The 21143-nt window shown below is 24.0% G+C and overlaps 3 protein-coding genes across 3 annotated transcripts; 1 reads left to right on the forward strand and 2 right to left on the reverse strand.

Moving 5' to 3' along the window:
- Positions 1 to 1817: 1817 nt before the first annotated feature.
- Positions 1818 to 3194, reverse strand: OCT59_020942 (uncharacterized protein; the record flags this gene model as incomplete). Its single annotated transcript, XM_025325623.1, has 1 exon — positions 1818 to 3194. The coding sequence occupies one exon, from the start codon at positions 3192 to 3194 to the stop codon at positions 1818 to 1820; it is 1377 nt and encodes a 458-aa protein (XP_025180306.1).
- Positions 3195 to 4993: 1799 nt separating this feature from the next.
- Positions 4994 to 8158, forward strand: OCT59_020943 (uncharacterized protein; the record flags this gene model as incomplete). The annotated part of the gene is made up of 2 exons (XM_066149513.1): positions 4994 to 6677; positions 6969 to 8158. 2 exons carry the CDS (start codon positions 4994 to 4996, stop codon positions 8156 to 8158), a joined length of 2874 nt encoding a protein of 957 aa, XP_065990411.1.
- A 1867-nt stretch (positions 8159 to 10025) lies between these two features.
- On the reverse strand, positions 10026 to 12230 carry OCT59_020944 (uncharacterized protein; the record flags this gene model as incomplete). The annotated part of the gene is made up of 2 exons (XM_066149514.1): positions 10026 to 11917; positions 11999 to 12230. The coding sequence occupies 2 exons, from the start codon at positions 12228 to 12230 to the stop codon at positions 10026 to 10028; spliced, it is 2124 nt and encodes a 707-aa protein (XP_065990412.1).
- Between the last annotated feature and the right edge of the window lie 8913 nt (positions 12231 to 21143).

A 21143-nucleotide genomic window follows, 5' to 3' on the forward strand; every position in this document is an offset into this window, starting at 1 on the left:
ATTAAATCGTCATTCTCAATAAATTTTTTAATATTTTTATATTAGATTTTTTTGATGAATCATCAAATTTTATCCACGAAATCACCATAGTAATATTTTAAATTGTTTTATATGAATATTTTGATTACTTAAATAGCAGTTAATAAATAATGCTAATAAAGATACAAAATTTTGTATAAAGCATATAATAAAAATGTTATTACTTATTATGGTGTTTATTATGAATAAAATTAAAAAATTCATGAAAATGGTGATTCACTTCAATTTTTACTTAAATAACCATAATAATAATATACTATGACAATAAACTTATATAATATGCTGTTAAAAAATCAAGTAGGGTACCATTTATGTCTTGAATTTAATGATTCATATTAAAAATTCGTGTAAAGATGATGATTCATATTATTTTCAATACGAAAAATCACATGATAACACGATTGCAGAGATTATTAAATTTCTTGCCATATTTAAATTATATAGTAGTTTTTACATTGAAAGTTAGCTAATAATTGTTAATATGAAATAGCACTAGAATTTTTTATTAAATTAGACATATTTCTTTCACAAAATTAATATGATAATTTTTTTTTATTAAATTTTTTTTGCAAGCCTAATGTATTTTTATTAATAAATAATTAGTAACTAAATTCTTTTTTCTTTATTAAAGGACATAATTATCCGATCCTTTTTTCTTGACAGTCATGAAAGAATTTTTTTTGAAGATTTATTAATGGCTTAGTACATTATATAATTAAAAGCCTAAAATCTTTTCAGTCATAGAGTATTTATATTGATTCTATTATTTGTTATTAATATATATACCCATCAAAAAATACAATTTCATCTCAAAACTTCTAATCATTATTAAATTTTACTATTCATTAATATTTAAAGCTCCCTGACATGTTTAATGTTTACTTGTTTCTAAAAAAATATTTGTTCATAACGTTCAAAAAGCTTTTTTAGTATATGCAAGTATTTTGCTAAGGAATTTTTTTTTTTATGAAAAATTTCTCTACATTCATTCCTTGCAGGTAGATAATTAATCTAGAATTCATCTTGGGAAATTCTGACAAAAATCGTTCTATCAAAGAATAAAAGAATTCCATCAAAGAATAATAGAATTATAGATGCGGTGATTGGCCAGTCTTATGTGGGACTAATTAAATTTCAGCCACAATAAAAATAAAATATGAATGTATAAAATTATAATTTATGTTATACAAAACATTCAAATTTTTATAAACAACTTCAATAAATCCTTTATATTAAATTTAATTCAAAAAGATCCCTCTTGCTTTATTTTTATTGTTGACTATGCACAGTGAGTACATTACTTCTCAAATTATAGTTTTTGAAGAAAAAGAATACTCTTTTTACAAAGCAAATAAAAAAATAATATAATCATATATCTACTCTCCTCTCCTATTCTTGGAATTTCTGAGATGGTATTTTTATGATATATTAATAAGCGGACCAAGAAAACAATTTGCATTACTTTCACCACTCTTTTTTATTTGAAAGTTCTGAATAAATTAATAGATATGTATTCTGGTAAATTATTTTTTAAAAAAGTCATTTGTGAAATTATGATTTTATTCATTTTAAAACTTTTTGTTCTAAACTCATTTCTCATAAAATAATAACTGAATCTTAAAAGTATAAAAACACCAAAAGTTTGATCTAAAAGTTTTAACAATGAACAGATAACCCATTTATTTATCTTATGCACACAAACACATTATTACTTCAAAATATGAATTATACCAATTACATTCTAAAAAATTTATGTTAATAATTATATTCATCCACTTTTATTCATTTGACCATTTAATTTCATGATTCCAAAAATCATCATCATAATAATTAAGTTCAATAGCTTCCACTTCACATATTTCAATAAATTTATGCCAGTGATTAGTACGATGATATAAATGTAAAGTTTTTTTACATCTATTTCTCCATTTAGTAAAAAATAATTTTAAAGATTCTTCATTAAATAGAATAAAACCAAGATGAATTTTGTATAAAGTGAATGGAGCCAATTCAACCAATAAATCCAGAAATTTATCATAATATTTATTCATGATTTGCTCATCTATATCTATTGCTACCAAGTGTTGGCAATTGATGAAGATTTTCTCCAGTTCTTCTAGGGTTCCCTCACGGGTTAAAAATACTGTAACATATTTTATATTTGGACAATATTTGTAGATTGACTGATTATATTCTTTTGCTCGATCAGAACTAGCAAATTTGATTTTAATTTTCCATAGACTTCCATTTGTATTTTGAATAATATCTATTGCTATATCAAGTGATACGTTTAATAAATCAAGTATTTGAAGGTTATAATAATTTAAATATATTTTATGCTTACTTAGTTGATAATTTGTATCATTTATTCTTAAATATTGTAAATTAACTAATTTTGGAAGGAGAAAATCATATTGAAAGGATTCATTTGTTTTTAAATGCAAATTCAAATGAACAATTGAATTTACATGTTTTTCTAAAGCTTGATTTATCTTCTTACATTTGTGATATTTATCTATAAATATGTATTTAATCTGTTTTTGCATTTCAATTAATTCAGCAATTCCAGAAATTTCTTCATAAATACTTATGTAAATTTTTTCTATTGACCTGCATATTTGTGCCAATTCATGATAAAACGTACATAAACGTCTTCTTATATCTAACTCATATAGATTTGAAAGAGAAATATTTGATCCTGGATATTTGCATATTGAAACTGATATCATATTTGAACTCAAACATTTAATTGATGAACATTCACTAATAAAAAGCTTATAAATTTCTTCCTTTAATAAATCTTCATCTGGAATAACTTCATGAATATTATTAAGATATTTGCAAAATCTAACATAGTTAAATGAAAGTTTTTGCTTTTGATAATTTGCTTCAATGATATTTTTGTCTTTCAAAAATTTAATTGAATTATCTGATAAATGCGAAATAATAATATCTAATAATGATTTTTTGTTATAAGCATATTTATAAGGATAACTCCATAAAATTTGAATTATGATTTCACACCAATGTTTGTTAATAAGCAAACAATGATGTAGAGATTTTTTAAAATTTCTTTCATTATTTGAATTAGCAGTAATTAAGTAATGTAAATCTTGAAAAATATGATAAAGAACATCACTATTTAATTTTGACATTTTTTTTTTGGGAAATAAAATAAATAAAATTTTATTTTTCGAAGAAAAAAAAAGCAATTTATACTGATAAATTGTGTCATAATATATTAAATTGACATAAATCCATTATTTTAAACAATCACATTAAGAAATAATTGCTATAAAGTTATCAATAATTATAACAGTCCATCATATTATAAGTCATAATAACTCTTACAATAACTGTTTGTTATATGTAATGGGAAAGAATTACAGTGATTTAAAATTAGCAGATAAATAAATGCAGACTTTAATAATTTTATTACTTATTATTTACAGTATCATATATAAAATTAATGTCTTCTATTGCCCTATAAAAAATTTTACCCATTATTTCTGTAAAAACTCCATAAAAATGAGCCTTCCATGGATCAATTCTCAGAAAATATAAATAATTCGATAAATTCTGTGATATAGTAGGGTTATTATTCCAGAAATATGAACCTTTTACAGGAAAAAGATGGAATATAAAAAACGGAACTATTTTTTTATAGGGTTGTTATTTAATTATCGATTATAAAAATTAATCTGTTCGAGAAAAATTACTAAAGAAATTTGTACCCATTAAAATATTTTATGTGCTAAGCCTCAATATTTCTTACTCATTATTTTCCAATGAAACTGAAAAAAAGATAGAAAATTTATTCTCAAAAATAAACATTTCATAGCAATTGTTTTATATCAAACATAATTTATAAATATTTTATTTCAAAAACTATTATACTTATTTATTATGAAAATTAAATATTGAATTGAAAATTTTACAAGTAGTGAATACTGGCAGGTATATATCACAATGGTCAGCATAGCGGACATGCTTATATCACCATGCCGATCATTTTGCTGATCATATATATTTTTCAAACTTCAATAAACAATATCTCGAAATTCAGTCATCCAATTTTGATAAAGTTGTGCTCATTGGATTCGCCTCATCGAGACGAGTCAAATGGTGGTATTTTCATTAATTTTGGATCACTAGATGCCAAGATATTCACGATTTTGTATTTCTATTATGAATTATCACATTATATAAAATCGGCCGATCTGGCTTGGCTACACCGATATACATTCGGCCGGGCTATAAAAATTGATAAATTTAAGTTTTTTAACGATATAGAATAAAATAATAAACCTTTTTCATTACTAAAATTGATATTTATTAATTTTATATATAAATTTTTAGTATTTAATTAGGAAATTTACTATTTTTAGACTTTAAAACTTTGTACAAAGCCACAGACTTTTAAGCCAACTCTGAAATTTTCATCATATATTTGTTAACCATTTAGAAATATATGGTGAAAAAATGGCATCCTAATTCGCTTGAAACCAAAAGTTACCTATATACTATATTTAGTCAATTTTAATAAATTTGCAATTTTTAGACTTCAAAGTTTTGTACAAAGCCACAGACTTTTAAGCCAACTTTGAAATTTTCATTATATATTTGTTAACCATTTAGAAATATATGGTAAAAAAATGGCATCCTAATTCGCTTGAAACCAAAACTTACTTATATGTTATATTTAGTCAATTTTAAGTAATATATGATTATTTGATTTTAAAACTTTATATATTTTCTAAAATTTATTTTTGTTTACTATTTTAAAAATATAAGATAAAATTAATTATTTTAAAAGTTTTCTATGTGTTATATTTAATCAGTTTTTTTATAAATAGACAAAAAAATTGCTTTAGCAAAATTAGAAAATCCAATCCAATTTAAAATAAAAAAACAATATTTTTTTAAATACTTTCATAATTTTTAATTATAAAAAATGGATAACACTTCTACTTTTTCAAATATTTGCAATTTTGATTCCATTGAATGTAATGGAAGAATAAAGCCAATCACTTATAACACTAAAATACCAAAATCTACTGAATTAATTATTTCAGTTGGAATGTATTTATGCCAAATACATTACAATCAATTTATTTTAAATGAAACTAGAAATATTAATTATAATAAGAGTTGTGAGCATCCAAAACATGATGAATATAAAAATCAATCAAAAAATACAAAAAAAAAATCAAGCAAACTTAATCTTAAAAAGGTTCCAAAAAGATTAATTGAAGTTTTAGAATTAAATGAATCTTCAGAAATTTGTAGTATGTGTAGAAATAAAACTGATAAAGATTCTGAATATTTACAAAATGAAAAATACAAAGCACCTATTCCAATTAAAAAAAACAATTTAAATGATAATGATAATTTACAAGATGAATCAATAGAAACTATACAAGATGAACTAATAGAGGCTATACAAGATGAATCAATAGAAGTTATACAAAATGAATCAATAGAAGTTATACAAAATGAATCAATAGAAACTAAACAAATAAAAACTTGTCAACATCCAAAACATGATGAATACTTAAATCAATCAAAAAATACAAGCAAACAATTTAGTCTTCAAAAAGTTCCAACAAGATTAATTAAAGTATTAGAATTAGATGAACTTGCAATGATTTGCAGTATGTGTAAAAAAAAAACTGATAAAGATTCTCAATATTTACAAACTGAAGAATATAAAGCACCAATTTCTAGAAAAAATAATAATGACAATATATCAAAAATAGGAAATCATACTTATTTATTTAGAAAAGATATCTTATATACTGGAGAAGAATTACAACAATTTGAATCAGATTATCAAGAAATTATGACACAATTAAAAATTTTAAGTGAAATTAAATTAAGTAGTAAAATAATAAAAATGTCTAATATTCTTTATAATAATCAACATAGATTAAATCTTAAACCTATTTATGATCCAATAGCTTTTAAAACTATGTTAGAAACAGCTGATAAAGATTTAATTGGATTTTTTGATGAATTATATGCTGGAACTAATCCTAATACTAAATCTGAAACAACAAATAATAACAACAAAAAAAAATTAGTTTCTTTATGTTATTTTTTAGCTAGCATTAATAATAAATATATTAATGGAATTAAAGTTGATATTGGATCATACTTGGAAACTTCTGGAGCTTCTTCTTCTTCTATTGATACATTGGCAAATATAGGAGTTTCAGTAACAAGAAAAACAGTAAATCGTAAAAAAAATTTTATTTCAAATGAACACCAACAAACTGTAGATAATTATTGTTTACAAAATATAGAAAATATGTTTATTCTTAATATAGATGATTACCATAATATTCATAGGCGTAATCAACCAACATTGTTACAAACTCACAATATTTATCATTTTGTAACAATATTATTGAATACAAATACTAAAATTCCAAAAATACCATTTTATTCATTAAATAATTTTTCAATACATAATCCTAAAGGAATTGATTCTGGATTAATTATTAATAACATTAAAAATAATTTTATGAATCAATTAGGTAAAAGTTATTATATGCAAAAAGAATTATGGAAAAATTTTTTAATTGAAGATTCTTATGAAAATAGAGTTGAACTACTTAATATTCATAATTATGATGGTAGAATTCAAAATTACCATGAATTAAGATCAATGTCTAATAGCAAATTAGTAGACTTTATTTTGCATCCTTTACATAGTACTAAGGATTATATTGAATGTTTAGATTATGTATTTAAAGCATTTGAAAGATTAGAAAATATTGAAGAAAATTATTTAAATAATTTTATCATTCCTGTAATTGCTGATTGGCCAGGACAAGTAAATATAAGAAGAGCTATAACACTTAGAATTAAGAAAGGCATTAATTCTGGAGTTCCAGAGCAAGTGTTAAATTTAATTCCTATGATAGGTCCACTTCATGTCTCTTTAAACAGCAGAGAAATACTATTTCAAACATATCATTTCTTTTTTGAGATGCTATATCATAACTTATTTGGAGATAAAAAAATATTATCTCAAAAACCAAAACAAACAGTAATCAATCTTATTTTACATTTAACTTATCATGGATGGAAAAATATTCGTGATATTGTTACAAAAAGATTTGGAAATTTAAAAGATGCAGAATATCAAATGATGATAGATTTATTAGATAATTCTATTCCACTTACTTTGGATATATATGCAATACTTTTTAGAAGTGGATTTTTTGAAGGATATTTAGAAAGTACTGTAAAAATTTGGATATTATTTCAAAGATTGAGAAGACATAATTATAATAAAGCACCACTTATGTTTTTAAGTGATGTATTTTATTGGACTTCAAAAAATCATCCAATAATTAATATTTTAAAAAATAATTTACCAATTTTTAATGATTATTTTGTTGAAAATTTTCATAGCTCTTTAAGGCATCAAACAGCAGAATCAAATTCAGAGTTACAAATTATACAAAAAGCAAAAATTATTGATGCTGAAAGAAATAATAATCCTTTTAAAAATTCTTTTGTTAATTTGAGAAATCCAGCTAAGTCTCAAATTAAAGAATTAAAATCTTTAGAAAAAAAGGTTTCATTATTTTTATTCTCAATATTTGATAAGATTCATCAGAATATAGGAAATACAAAACAAATTAATAATGATAGATATCCAAAATTTTATCTTCCAAGTTTTGATATTGAAGTGGATGTAAAGGTACTTCCTTTAGGCTGGAATACACAAAAAATACCAGCAGATGATAAATTTTGTGATGCAAATAATTGTTTATTATCAAATAGTATAGATTTATCTAATGGAATTGTTTTACTTTGTGGACACAGTTTTCATAAAGAATGTTTAAGTACTTTATATGATGATAAATGTAATTTTTGTTTTGATTATTTATCATCTGGAATTGAGAAAAATATTAAGAGTTTGGATCAAAGATTGTCGACATCATTAAAAGAAAATGAAATCCCTTTATTTGAAAAGGAAAATAATAATGATGATGAAAATGATGAAGAAGAGAATATTGAAAACATATTAGAAAGAACAGAATGTGATGTAGAAAATCAATATGATATAATGTATCAACAATGGTTAAATTATAATGATATATAATTAGTATTAATATAATAATTTTTATTAAATTGCAAAAGTCACTTTATTGAAATTTTTTAATAATAAAAATTAATATTTTATTTTGATTAATGAAAATTAATGAATTATAATTGTATAATTACTCCAACTAATAAGATAAATTATATAATAAAATAATTAGAAGATTCCGAATGCAAATATCTCAAGATATATAACTCCAAATTTTGTAAAATAAAGATGATCGGATTCATCAAGTCCTAAGCTTTCTAACAAGCTAAAAATCATAAAATTCTGATCACTGGATGCTGAGATAACTGAGATTAACTTTAAAAAAAATCTAATATTAAATGTGATATGATAAAATAGTGATCAACAAATGATCGGCAAATGATCGGCAAAATTGTGATAAAATAGGGATGTCCGCTATGCTACAATGGTCTTAGTATTTATATACAGTTTGTAACTATTACAATATTACACGTTTATTAATAACAAGAAAAAATCTTTAATAAAGATAAGGCGATATAAAGTTAAAAAATTGGTTCTCATATCAAAATTTGCTTCAATTTAACCCGGCCGCACGGCCTTTTATTTTTTTTTTTAGAATAAAATTTTTTTTCATCCGATCATGTAATACGGAAAATTTCATATGTAACGTTTATATTAATATAACAATTCAATAAAAAGTCAGACAAATTTTATATATCAAGTTAATTACAAGTTTATTTCTCATGTTTAATTGTAGTTTTTTTAAAAAAATTTTTTTTATTGTTCGTTAAATGTTAGGCATTTACATAGCAGATAGTATTACGATATATCAGATATGCGTACAAATTTAATTTATCATGTGATATAGTTTAGAGCAATTTAATTGGTTAACAAAAAAAAAAAAAAAATTTAAGATTCCCGCTCTGGTGACCCGGCCGGGATATGAGAACCAATTTTTTAACTTTATGTCGCCTAATAAAAACTTCTCAGCAGATTAAAAAATGGTAATATACATTTAAAAGTACCAACCAAAGAAGACTGATACAAATCATCTAACAATAAAGTGAAAAAAATGCCTAATAGTCATAAAAAAAAGGTATTTTAAAAAAATATTTGAAACTTTGTAATATATTATTAAGTGCCAAACTGGTTAAGATACTATATTAATTTTGAATTATATACTATTTGATGTTTTGCTTATTTTCTTAACATCTATCATGTCTAAAAATTTGAAACTACTACTTTTAGATTCATCTTGGAGGGGTAATTTTAATGGGCTGCATATTGTCTTTCTGATCTTTCTATGATTATGGAACTGAACTGGCTCATTCTATTTGATATGTCTCAAGTCAGTCCATTCAATAATATCAATCCAGAACTGAAATAGACTGGGTGAATCGTTTTCCATTCCAAGTTCAGGAAGGAATGACTACAGTTTTTTCCGCACTTTTTGATAATTCTTCATATTTTTTGAGTGACTGCAATTTTTTACATTTTCACACTAAACTGAAAATTGATTGGTTGATTAATGATAATATGATTCATTTTTTACTTTATATTAATTTCAGCCCAAATTTAGCGAATTTAAAGTAAAATTAATAATTTTAGAAGTATTAAAGAAAACAAACAAATAAGGCGCATGAAAATGACAAAGCCATAATTCACATAAATTATAGCATTTCTTGCAAGATTCATTAATGTAATTGTTTAATATGTTAATTGCAATCATTTCTTTAATTTACGTAACTTAAATTAGTTGATATCAAATACATTGAACTATATCGAAATTTTGGGCTTTCTTTATTCTAGATAACCAAAAAAATTTTTTATTACATTTTTTAAAATTCTCAAGCAAAATAAGTATATATTTGTCATCATTGCATAATGATAAAAAGCGATATTAACAAAAGTCCTCGTTTACTTTAGCCACATTATACCAATACTTAGCCAATTCAATATTTTCTTCAGTTCCTTCACCATCTAAATATAAAATTGCAAGCTTTCTTTGTGCTTCAACATTTCCTCCTTCTGCAGCTATTTTATATAAGTCAAATGCTTTCTCTTTATTAACATCATATTGAATTCCATTACTATAAAAATATCCAAGCTTATAATAAGCATCTATAAATCCTTGGTTGGCTGATTTTTCATAAAATTCAATTGCTCGCATTACATTTTTACAAATGCCTTTTCCTAATTCATGATATTCTCCTAATTTATACAATGCAAGTTTATTGTCATTTTCTGCAGATTTATGATACCAATAATTAACTTTACCCAAATAATCATCTATTTCATCCTCATTTTTACATAAAATATTTTCAACATTACTACTTTTACCAGTTGCCTCATTATATAATTCAAATCCTTTTTCTTTATTAATTTCAGTTCCAATTCCATTTACATAGTAATATCCAAGTATAAAATTTGCTTCTAAATATCCATTTTTAGCTGATTTTTTATAATATTCAAATGCTTTACTTTCATCCTTCTTTACACCAAGTCCTAATTCATAGTATTCTCCCAAATTATATTGTGCTACTTCATCTCCATTATCTGCAGCTATTTTGAATAGCTCAAATGCTTTTGTTTTATCTACTTTAGTTCCAAATCCCTGGTCATAACAATATCCAAGTTGAAATTGACCATCTAAATAACCTTGATCAGATGATTTTTTAAAATATTCAAAAGATTTGATTTCATCCTTATCAACTCCAAATCCATATTTATAGCATTCTCCAAGATTATATTGTGCTACTTTATTACCATTATTTGCTGCTTTATTATACCAATAAAATGCTTGTTTATTATCTTTTTTCGTACCTTTACCATACTCAAATAGTGATCCTAAATTATTTTGTGCAATATCATGCTCTTTTTCTGCTGCTATTTTATACATTTCAAATGCTTTTGTTCTATTAATTTTAGTTCCAATTCCTTGGTCATAACATTTTCCAAGTTGAAATTGTGCATCTTCAAATTCTTGTTCAGCTGATTTTTTATATAATTTAAAAGCTTTAATTTCATCTTTTTTTACTCCTTTTCCATTTTCATAACATTTACCTAAATTATATTGTGCAAATTTATTTCCATTTTCTACTGCTTTTTTATACCAATAAATGGATTCTTCTAAATCTTTTTTTACTCCAATTTCATTTTGATAACAATTACCTAATATATTTTGTGCTTGTGAATATTCTTTAGCAGAGTTAAAATACCATTCAAAAGCTTTCTTATCATCTTTATTAATTCCTATTCCATTTTGGTAACAAATACCTAAATTATATTGTGCATATATATCTCCTTTACCAGCAGCTTTTAAATACCATTCAAACGCTTTTTTTTCATTTTTTTCTATTCCAATTCCATTTTGATAACAATAACCTAAATTATTCTGTGCATTTAAATTTTCTTCTTCTGCTGATTTCAGATAAAATTCAAATGCTTTTAATTCATCTTTCTTTCTTTCTATTCCATATTGACCATATTGATAACAATAATAATTAAGCTTATTTAATTTTACTAACTCTTTCTTATTAAATATAATAGAACTTTTATCTAATAATTCAAAATATTTTTCCATAGTATTCAATTCATCTTTGCATAAATTTATTTTTAATCCATTAAAATATTCGAACTGATAATAAGACATTACATGTGCATATTCCAAAGTTTTAAATTCCTTTGAAATTGAATATTTATTATATAAAATATCCTTATAATAATAGAATGATAATAAATATTTTGAAATAATGATATTAAGTAATTGATACATGGAAGTTAATTTTTTATCTTCATTTTATTCATATTTATTAATTGATAATAAATATAAATCAAAAGATTTATTTTTATCAATGGTATTATGTACTATACCAAATTCATAAAAAAATCCTATCAAACTTGAAAACCAATTTTCATTTTCTTCCATTAATTTTAAAATTATTTCAGGATTTTTTTCATTATCAATTAGAAATTCTTGTATCCATTCTGATAAAATATTTTTATATTTAGTATAATTCTCCAAATTTATAATTTGACGGTAAAAATCTTTTAAAAAATTTTTTAAGAAATTCTCATCATCTTTTGTAATGTTATTTGAAGACATTCTTGAAAGGAAAATTTCTATGTAAATATTAAAATTAAAATTGGTAATTGTATTTATATCAGTATTCGGTACTACAGTGAATACGGTCACACCTTGTCAATACGGTTGGATGATTAAATTATGTATGGTTTCATAAATTACGCCAAAAACTTTGTACACCCTTTTCGACCCCCTTCATATTACCCGGAAAGGACGATCATTAACGATTAGAATTTACAATTTTGATATTCTTTAAATAACAATTAGTTCTAACTTATTAGGCTATAACTTTGTGTTTCAGAAATTTAATGTATTTAGGAATGAGTATATTTAAAAGAAAAACATTATATTTTTTTAATAATCGTAAGGTCGATTTTTTTTTCATTATAAATTCTGTTAATAAAAATTATTACTCTAAATTCAAATATTTAAATCATTACAAAAATGAATTAAATATACTTTTAATTAATAAAAATAATAAACATTTCTTCTAATGTGATTTGGTGAAAAATAGTTTGTCCTAATAAGATTTGTATTTTGTCGTATGTTTAAACAATTCAAGTAATGTTTCATAGTTATTAAAATTGTTTCATATCAAATATACTACGGTAAGATATATCAACATGTATTACTAATTTAATTTATATCAGATATAGTTTAATTTAAAATATTTTTTTTTTCATATAATGTTCAACTAAAATTAAAATTAAAATTTATCAAACTATTTTAAATATTTTATAAAAAAAGAATTATTTAAATTTCAAACATAACTATTCACTATACGTTCAGTTCAAGTCTTTGATGTTTAAATAATTCAAATAAATTTTGCTCTAAATATGACGATTATCTCGTCCTGCACCTCAAACCATTATCTTAAAGAATTTTAAGATTGCATAAGAATCGTAGGATTCTCAAATTCATCATGTTTTTTCCTATATACATATAACATTTTGATCTTTATCTTATTTATTTTTTTGTCTAATATATTAAGCTTTATTACATAGTACCTCAGTAACTCAGTATCATTAAAATTTTAAACTTTTCACTTAATTCATAAAAAGTAAAAAAAATTAAAACCAAAACGTGATATTAAAAAATTAACTAATTTATTTAAAAAATAATTTATATTTTTACCCTTTTTTTTTTACTTTTTGATTTTCTTGATTAATTATTATATCATCTACTTATAAGATCGACTACTATAATTATTAGCTGAATGAATATTTTAATATTTCTTTAAAAAAAGTCTTTATTAGTTTTCTAATTTTTCATAATCTTATAGCCAATTTTTGAATTTCAAAAAAAAATATATATATATATAAATCGATTAATTACTGATCATTTCTTCTTCTTAAAATCTTTTGGAATTTTAACTTATTATTATACAATAATCGCAAATTAAAGTTACAAAATTCATGATTAGAGTTTCTGAGTTAAGAAGTTTATATAGAGAAGAGTTCCCTATAAATATAAGAAGTTACTTGCATTACTTGCATAAGTGAGAGCTCTTAACTTTTAATGTTCCCAGACTTGAGTTTCATTCATTTGGAGATAATAAACGAGATCAGAATTAAGGAGAGTTTGTAATATCATAATAACTTGCAGACAGCAAATCTGTACAATATTTTGTAGTTCCAAGAAAGAAATGTTCTCGAAATTAGTTTGAAAATTTATTCTACTCAAAGTTAATTTAATGATATCTCGTAAATAATAAATCATAATCATCACTAATTTTTTCTCATTCCCTCTCTCCAAAAAAAAATGAGAAATTAGCTTTTGTTACTATATGTGTCAGTATATTCTCTGGTTAATACTACTTTTTTGGGTTATCAAAGTTAATTTAGGGTTGATTCAAATTTGTAAGTTACAGAAAAAGATAAATTTTTAATTTTTTAAGATAATAATAAATCAGTCAAATTCGACATCATACCTCCATATGTATTTCTCCCTTTAAACACAATCATTACATTTTTGTTTAATTTATCAACCAATCGTGTTTTTTAGAATTATGAATAATTATTCTATAGAATGTTCAAATTTTGTACAAAGGACATTCTACTGTACTGCATCAGACGATTTTGTGGTAGCCCATGCAATTTCCTTCCTTTCGCCCGCTGACGTTACCTCATATATTGCCCTTGCTTTGATTATACCTCCTTTTTTTTTACTAATGATTTCGTAAAATTGCTTACTTTATTACCTGTTATTATAAAAATTGCTATTTTTCGTAATTAATTTTTTGTTTGTTATGTTTTAATAAAAAAAAGATACTGAGTAAATAAACGTGACGGACTTTAATGGTTTTCGTTTCTCTAGTATAATTTCTTTGATCATTTGATCTTGGAAGGAGACTCTTATGCGTACACTTTATAATATCATATTAAAGAATTTGAATCACTATCATATAAATACCGCATTCTGTTAACTAATGTTATATTATCACGTGATAGAGAGTAACTACACATGATCGTAATTCATTTTTAAGTTTAAAATTGATGTTTACCGATTTTGAAATGGTTAAAATGGTTGAAAACCGGAGTGATATTATATTGCTCAAGTTCTGTCTGTATTTAAAAATAGGAATGCAAGCATTTGATTAATAATAGTGAAAATGAAAATTAGTTAATAAAGTCGTATTCACGATTTAATCTCAATCCTTGATCAATTCTTTTTACAAAAAAAAAATAAATAAATAAATAAGATGAAAGGGATTTAAGATACACGTAGTAAATTTAAATTGTAACCTTTTTTTAAAAATCCTTTTATTAATTTAAAGTTCTTATTACAAAATGAAGATTTTCCTGATTTTCAATTCAATTTTTTTCTTTCATAAGTACATTTTTTTTTAAAAAAGAAAAATGAATAATAAATAATCTATTATTGAAATTTTGGATAATAATGATAATTAATGTGATATTATTATTGAAGTCGGAAATAACTCTTACGTAAAAATATTTTGTGCACATTTCGTTCTTCTTATTTTTCAAAGAATTTTTGTCTATTAATAAAAAGGTACAAATTAAGTCACTAAAAATTTCACTTGAAGGTAGAAAATATTAACATAAATTTAACAATTTTGTTATTCATATGAATATATTGAATTTATGTCTTTTTTAATTCGTGAACGATTATTATTATAATGGGAAAAGATTAGGATAATTTAATGACAATTTAAATCTCATTAAATCCAGTAAACTGAACCTTTAGAGTTGGTTACCCATACACAACCTTTTTTGATTAATTATGATCGAACTAGTATTACTATACATTATTACGAACAAAACAATTAGATAATAATTGTTCATAACTTTCATTTGGACAATGTGAGTTCTTTTTTATTATTAAAAAAATTTTAGGGTGAAAATTAAATTTGGCGTGCATTTTATTTTTATCGTGAGTCAGTATACGTCTTTTATATTAAAATGCTTAGAAAAAAATGTTTGCGACAATTTTATCAAAATAAAATTTGTCACCTTTGAGCTGGGGTAGTTGTAATAATCTTCTGCGTATGATTGCGTATGAAGCTTCAGAACGAAAATGAATTGGGTGGTCCATTCTTTTTTCAGTTCGTCTAGAATTAAGGCTTAAAACAATTCTGATCAATTATATTATATAATTCTAGCTCGAATTATACATGTAGCCGAAATATTTCAGCTATTTCGGCTTTGGTTATGTTAATCCATGTCTAAAGAACCTGTGCAACACTCGACTTACCTGTAGAAATTGTGACAGACTCTGGAATTATTGTCATCCTGTATTTAATAAAATATCGATATGGTCGATGTTTCAAAGACTGGCCGAAATTGTTGTATATTTGCCCGAATCTTACTAAATTCTGCTAAAAATTCTGGTTCAAATTATCCGAGTTCTAAAAAAAAATTATTGGAGATCTATGAGTAGCTTTGCTTTGGGGCAGTGCAGCTGAAATTGGAAAAAATTTTCGGCCACATGTATAGCCCGAATTATGTCTATAATTGATTTATCCATTTGGTGATGTATTATTCAATCAAATCATTACGTGATGCTTGATACGTTAAATAAGATATTATAATACAGGTAAAGTAATGAAGTATTTATTAATTTGTCTGGTAAGAAAGTAAGTAAAGTGTTTTTTTTTTATAAAACAGTAATTATATGATTTCCTACGAAGAAAATTTGTTATTGAGATCTTGGCTGATGCCAATTAATTTAATCAGTTATTAGTTATCATCTATTTTGATTGGGTATAATGATGTTAACTGTTAATTCATTTTGAGAGAAATCTAGCATGAATATTGGGTAGAAACATGTTCTTAAATGGAAATTGCTCAAAATTTAGTTAGTTCTTCTGATCTTTGCATTAAACTTTGTGACTAAAAATTTATTCATCGTGGATAATTTGAGTTTTTCAATACTAATTTTAACCTGAAGTATGAATTTTGAGCGATTAATCAATCAACATACTAACTATTTTGATCGGTTACATCACGATTTCCCAACATCCATTTTCCGACGATATTATTAAGATCTTGATTGCTGCTAATGAGCTTGATATCATATTTATGAATTAGTTAACTATTTTACAACTTTGTATAATTGAAAATCATAAAAATTGGATGGAACAAAAATTTGATCTCGTATATCAAACAAATTTTGAACATTCCTTTTTGGAAACTTAAAAAATATTGTATTGACTTACTAATTTAATAACTTTTAGTTCCAATTATTCGAAATAATCTAAAAATTAGGTTTGAAAATATGCGATATAATGGTGATTCCGCAACCTTTTCAAAAAATGAATTAATGTATTAAAGAATACTTTACAAACAATTCTTTACATTCCTTTTATTAAGTTTCATAATGTAACTTCTAAGGAATTTTCTGATATAGTATACCCTTATAAGTAAGTCTTACCAAAGGAATTATATAGGAATTTATCGAAAATTTTTTTTAATTCATATCTGATAGCAAACCATGTGATAAATCAAAAATGCAAAATATCGATTCAAAATTAATACATTCAGCATTCTGCATTAATCTCAAATTGGATTGATAAATTAAATATTACAGATGAGTCAATATCTTTTATATCGTGGATCTCGGGATGTATTTGAATTTAATATATTTCATAAGATTTGTGATAATCGATCTCGCACTATAACAATTATTAAAAATGAAGGTAATAACTAATTCTTGGAGGATATAATCCAATTAAATGGATATCTGATTTTGGTTATGATGATACTAAAGACAGTTATATACATATTCTCCTTTAAGAAGGGTGATATTAACAAACATATTTTAAATAATGTATGAATAAAATTGGCCATACTTGTATCCAATAATTTGATGAAGTTAAGCTTTTATTTTGCAAAGGATAGTAGTAAAATAAAGTTAACAATAAAAATAACAATAACAATAGCCAAGAAGAAATTAATGAAAATGGAATTGAAGAAGAAACCGGAAGGGGAGTAATGGATTTTAGAGTTGTAGATTTGTCAAAGGAGTTTAATGATAAACAATTGAATGATGAAAATTATGAAAATGAATATGATGAATAAATGAAATAACGGCAAATAGTAATATAATAGGTTATATGGTAATATTAATAATAATAATTAATAGTGTAGACACTAGACATATAGTTAATAACTGAATAACATTTATTATTGTGAATTGTGAATGTAGTTAAATAATAATAATAATAACTAATACAGAGGGCGATCAAAATTATCCGGCCAGTTTATTTTGCTAAAATTTTGTAGATCATGATGTGTTAATGTAATATAAATAAATATAATTTTGTATTTATAATCACAATAAACAAATTCCCATGCTTCATACTTTTCGAAAATATGATATCACCTATTGTATAAATTTTATAAATTTTACAATTTTGTGTAAACAAACTTAAAAATCTTAAAAATATCATAATTCCGCCAATATTGGTCTGATAGACCTGTGCTTACCACCATTCGAATCGTCTCAATGAAACGGATCAAAAGAGCTATAAATCGTAAAATTTCAATCACAGGATCAGAAAATATCGTAGGTGACATTTAGGCTTTTAGAGCGTAATCATGTGATGAATATCGATCTTACAAATATTAAATTATTACCATTCAAATCCTCTCAGTGAGACGAATCTGATAAACCCAAAATTACAATATTTCAATCACTATATCTCGAAATATCCTTAACATACAATTTTAAATTTTAAAATTCGTGAATTTCGCAAACTCGAAAAATTTCATAATTTACATATATAGTATTACACTTGAATAATACCTGTAATTAATATGCAATATTATGGTATAATACTTTTTCAACATTATGCTTGCATACCTTATTAAATTTTCTGATAAAACTACTTGAAAAGTACTATGTTAAAGATGCATTAAAAGGTATTACTCCAGAATATTATAAAAAATTTATCAATGGCATAACTAATTGAATTGGGAAGTTATTTTTGCAAATGGAGATAGAATTTATTATTAAAATTTTATCTAAATTAGTAAACAAAGACATAATGAATTTGTTTAACTTTAAATTTTTATTATTGCTATATAATATATATATAAGTTTTTCCAACTTGAAAAGTGGCCGGATAATTCTGATCGCCCTCTGTAAGTAATAACTAATAAATAATTACATACATTTATGTTGGCTTATTGCAAATTTAATTTTTTCGTACATGATTTTATTTTATAAATTTATATAAAAAAAATTTTTGCCAATTTCGTCATTTCAGCATGTTGAAAATAATTTTGTACAGTTATAATATTTTGTCAATTTCATCGGGATAGCAGTTTTGACAAGAATGGTCTATAGCAGTAGGTGGGTTTATATTTAAAAGATGTTGAGCGGTATGGCGAGTAGTTAACTGTAATTGTTATTTGAATTGGTCTTGTATGGTCATAAATCTCTTATGACCTGGCAGGAATCACCACTTTGTTAACAGGTCTGTCTCAGACTCTGTCAACTATAACTAAACATTAGGGAGACAATAGCTATAACATAGTTTATATCAGCAAGACATGCAAAAACACAATACACAAAAATATAACACAATCACAGTTCGTTTTTAATATAAGTTAATCTCTAACTTATACTATCTAAACTTAACACACTTCGATCTAAGAATGAAAACCCAAAGATTCGTAAGTACGGATCTTTAATTTTTTTTTTATTTTTATTATTACAAATGGTTTACTAACCATTCTTTCTTTTTTTTATAGGTTCAGATGGGCTTCCAAGAATTGGAAAAAGGAGAACTAAGGTTCATTATGAACCTTGGATTTTTTTTTAATATTATGAACGGCTCTATTTCTACCTTTGACTCAAGAAAAATCAAAAGATATTTATATAAAAATAAAATATAAGAAAAATAATATAACTAAAATAAATAAAATAAATATAATAAATAAAAGAAATAATATAAATAATAAAAATAATATAAATAATATAAATAACAAAAATAATAATTGTAACGTTAATCAGATCTACAAAATTATTTGATTACATAATAATTGATCTACTAATTAATCAACTGATTTTTGAGTTACGTGATTTTTACTCTTCATTATCACCAGTTTGACTGACCGTTTGACCAACCGTTTAACCAACCATTTAACCGATTATTTAGCCAAATATATTCACTTAACACTTTTTTTACGAACTTAATTAATAAAAAAAGTTAATTAACATTTTTTTTTGATTAAATTATACTTTTAAACATTTTTTCTTTGTTAAAATAATAAAAAAGTGATCAGTTAAATGGTCGGTTAAACAGTCAGAAAAATGGTCAGCCAAAATGGTCAGTCGGTCAAAGGCCTTAACCGGTTATGACCAACTGCTAACTGACCATGACTGACTGTTGCCATTCCTATTTACAACACACTGAATACAAGCAATATAATTATTTTTATTAATAATTTAAGATCATACATAAAATGCAGTACATAGCTAACTGTGTAAGAAAATACCAAAGACTTTACCTCATTATAAGAGATAAATACTATATCTTGTTATTTTTTAACCAACTGATTATGATTAGGTGAACCAGGATTTCCTTGCATATAGACAATTCAAAAGTCTGGTACAATAGTAGTACAACTGGTAAACCATTTTTGAAAATATTAAATTTGCCATTTATAAGCATAACTGCATGCTGAGTTGCTGACCACCAAATACTGTATCCAGATATATTTCTATTTGATTTTTTAAATCATGGCCATCTTTATAATAGCATTTAAAGGCTTTTGAAATATTTGCGAATCCTTTGTTATATTATATGAAAGAGCTGATGGATACTTGGATAAATATGTAACCAATTATGAAATCAAACTGAGGGTAACATTTATAATCACAAATTAAGAACTTTGAATGTTGTGAATTAGATGTGAGTTGGTCCTTATCAAGAAGGATGAAATGCTCAAATTTTATATGCACATCAGTTGTAGGTTTTCCAGCCAAACCCATTGCCTATAGTAAAATATCACTATGTTTTAACATCTGTTAGAAAAGTATTTCCTCAAAATTATAAGCATTAAGTTATCCATTACTAAGAGACATAATACTCACATCTCTTAGTAATGGAAAATCCTTGTACACATCTAAGAGAGCATTCAGTGCAGCTGGGCATAGCGGTTTAAATAACATGAAATCATATATGTCTTTGAAATGATACACTAATCCGGTGTCTAAAAACTTCCAGTCAAAACTTATATTCTGTTCAACATATAATGACTTTAAACATTGCAAGAAATCATTTCGAAACACTTGATATTGGTAAAAAAAATTGATTACTATAAAAACCTTTCAGTTATATTTTTAAAGTTCACTATGTTGATTTCCACAGAAGTGTTCCAGAAGTTCATCAACTTTGTTATCAGAAATATTGGAAATACTGTTTAAATGTTTAATATGTTTATGAAAATAGATGAGCTCATGAGG

The sequence above is a fragment of the Rhizophagus irregularis genome, chromosome 3, assembly GCF_026210795.1.
Source record: "Rhizophagus irregularis chromosome 3, complete sequence".
Lineage (NCBI taxonomy): Eukaryota > Fungi > Glomeromycota > Glomeromycetes > Glomerales > Glomeraceae > Rhizophagus > Rhizophagus irregularis.